The 2,859-nt window shown below is 37.1% G+C and overlaps 1 protein-coding gene across 1 annotated transcript in view; it reads left to right on the top strand.

Moving 5' to 3' along the window:
- Positions 1–2,859, top strand: part of LOC109582684 (uncharacterized) — a 3,585-nt gene that overhangs the window by 294 nt on the left and 432 nt on the right. Inside the window, exons 2-4 of the mRNA XM_019997553.1 lie at positions 435–2,472; positions 2,527–2,560; positions 2,616–2,851. Coding sequence (XP_019853112.1) covers positions 435–2,472; positions 2,527–2,560; positions 2,616–2,851 — 2,308 coding nt within the window. The remainder of the gene's footprint in view (positions 1–434; positions 2,473–2,526; positions 2,561–2,615; positions 2,852–2,859) is intronic.

The raw sequence follows: 2,859 nt of genomic DNA, 5'->3' as shown, positions 1-2,859 counted from the left end.
AAATACAAACAAGGAGCCTCGTGCTTTGTTGCAGCAATTAATGAAGATGGGTGTGACCGATAATGATAATTAACTAAAAAGGTATAATACCTGAACAGTAAGCAAAGATGACCAAGATGTTTACAGTGGTATTTGAAGAAGACAGTCAGTACTAAAGTTCTGGTGGTACAAAACTATTCTTCGAACAAAGCTTGCTTCGTTGTGGCTAAGTGACGAAAATGGAGTTAACACGGCCGATTATTGTGTGAATCTACGAAGTGTGTTTAGCAAATTATATCTTTACAAAGAAAGTAGGTAATGCTTTGATTTTTACCATGCAAGCAGATATTGTGATGATCTATATCTAGTGCAAAAATCACTGGAAAATCATGTTTAGTTTTCAAAATATAACTGTCCGAAGTTTGATTAGTCCGATAATTGATTAATTACTCTAGCGCATTTAATTTCATCATTATTTTTATACTCTACACTAAATTCTTTACAGAATTTCATGTTACTCCAAATCACCTCAAAGAATGTATCACAAATTTAAATCTGAAGACGAAAGTTAAGCCAATCTTACTTTCATTTAGTGGCTTACCAGACAGTGGAAAAACAGCTGCCGTCACTTGTGTTCGTGGCTCGACTCGTGGACAAGTATTAGAAAAGGATAATCAACAGGTTGGGGGTGAAAAACAACCAGAAGCTGGTGGAATAGCATTTCATGAAATGGTGGCTGCAAAATTGAGTGGTACAACTAGTATCAATGACTTTACAGCCGAGTCCTGTTTTGCACCTGTTATACTGTCTGCCTTTAAGGAAGATCTATTATCAGAAGGAAAAGTCCCTCGTTTTGATGATCCTACTAAAGCATTATGCTCCAAAATCAAGGAATTTCAGCATCCAGATTTGGATGAACATCTTTGCTTCATTTACCAGTTCCTTTCTCAGCAAGATTTTATTGTAAGAGATTTACAGCAGTCTGAAAAGAAGAATGTTCAGTTAGAGCTCAGTAAATTTCTGATAGAGTCTCTTCCAGAGGGAATTGCTTTTATCAACATTTGGGATGTTACATTTGATGAGTCTGTACGCCACTTCCTAGCAGCACTTCACAGCCACCTTTACAATCACCACATGTGGCTTTTTCTTGGCCTGGAGACAGATATTCCAAAGCTTGATGAGCCACCAGAGATGGGTCAAAATGGCAACGAAAGAATTCATGCAACTCTCATGAAATGGAGACCTCGACTTCACTATTTGCTTCGCAATTGCAGAATGAGTGAAGGAAAGAGAGAAAAAGTTTGTACCATATTTGCCACACACAAAGTTCAATATAGATATGAAGAGCTTACTGAGAAAGTAAAAAAATTAGAAGATGATGTACAACCAGTAGCAAATCAAATTGGAATTTCATCACTTCTTGAAGACAAAATTGAAAAACTCAGTTTGCTGCCTGATGATCGTGATTTTCAAGGCCTCCACCAAAAGTTCCAGAGCATTATCATTGACAAGCCGTTTGAAGATATTCCCATTGCCTGGATCTTTCTTCGAACTTTGTTTTATCGATTTGATTGGAAGGTTATAACTCGATGTGACCTCCAAATAATGGCAGAAAAATGCAATATAGATAAAGATTCTCTGACAGAGTTTTGTAAATTTTACATGTCCTTTGGCAGCATCCTGGACCTGAGTCTGGTTAATCCCAAGTATCAGTATGTCATTGTAAAGCCAATAGGATTTCTAAGGGACTTAGGCACATTACTAAACCCAAGTGAGGAAATCCTTCAAAAGTACCCACCAATAGCTTCTGGAATTGTTCCAGAAACAGCATGCTTAGATCTATTCAATGGTCACATTCTTGCTTACATGGATGCTCTTGTTTCACTTACTCTAGCAATACGGCTAACAAAGCACAGTTTGGAGTTCAAGAATGAGCATGGACTTCTTCACAACGATTTAAAGAATATCACCGATGATATTTTCTATTACGTCCCCCTCACTCGTTTCGGTGATCCAATTACAAAACTTGATTTTAGTTCTGTTCATGTCATCACTAGCATCAATACGCCTCACATTTTTAAGCAAGTTGCTTTTACAAAATATTTTTTGCAACTGTTCCCAGAGTCTAAGCTAATTTTATCCAAACATCCAAACCAAACCATCATCATGGATTCTGCTACAGGCATTACTGTCACATTAGTTTCACATAGCCCGGCTACCAGACTCACATTAAGCAAACCAGATGAACACATATGTTCCAAAATCATTCAAACATACGAGAAGATTGCTGAGAGTGCTATAAGCCGTGGCATTGCTGCTGTCAACTACAAGTTTATCAAAGTGTGCGCAGAGAGTGTTCACTCAAAAATTCGATACATCCCTTCATGTCATTATCACATACTACCTGATGACAAGCTCTGCTCTAAATGCAATGAAGCTGCCACTGGTGATGATGTTAAACTTCGGCAGGTTTGGAATAAAACATTGAAGGAGGTAAATTTGAGTGTCTTAAACTTAAATCAATAATAATAAAATATATTTTTGTAGCATCCTGTGAAAGATTGCTTTCAGTCAACTGAAGGTAAAATTTTCATAATTTATATTTTGGCTGGTATAAATTAATCATTTTATGATAGGTTTGACACAGGTAAAGGGAAAGGAAATAGCTGAAGTAGCAGCTAAGATTGCTTCATTTGCTTCCAAAAATGCACCGGTTCATTTACATGCCATTATAAAAGCTTTTAACGGCACTGATGATGTTAAAGATCTCAAAGCTGATGACATTACCATAAATAGAATCATTCTGTCATGGTATGAGAGCAAAAGAGATACTCAAGAGCCCAGACGACAACTGGCCAGAAAGATTTTTGAGGTGGAAGG

The sequence above is a fragment of the Amphimedon queenslandica genome, unplaced genomic scaffold (assembly GCF_000090795.2).
Source record: "Amphimedon queenslandica unplaced genomic scaffold, v1.1 AMPQUscaffold_13363, whole genome shotgun sequence".
NCBI classification, from domain to species: domain Eukaryota; kingdom Metazoa; phylum Porifera; class Demospongiae; order Haplosclerida; family Niphatidae; genus Amphimedon; species Amphimedon queenslandica.
Note: the sequence above shows the minus strand (reverse complement) of the source record. Positions and strands in the feature narration are given on the sequence as shown.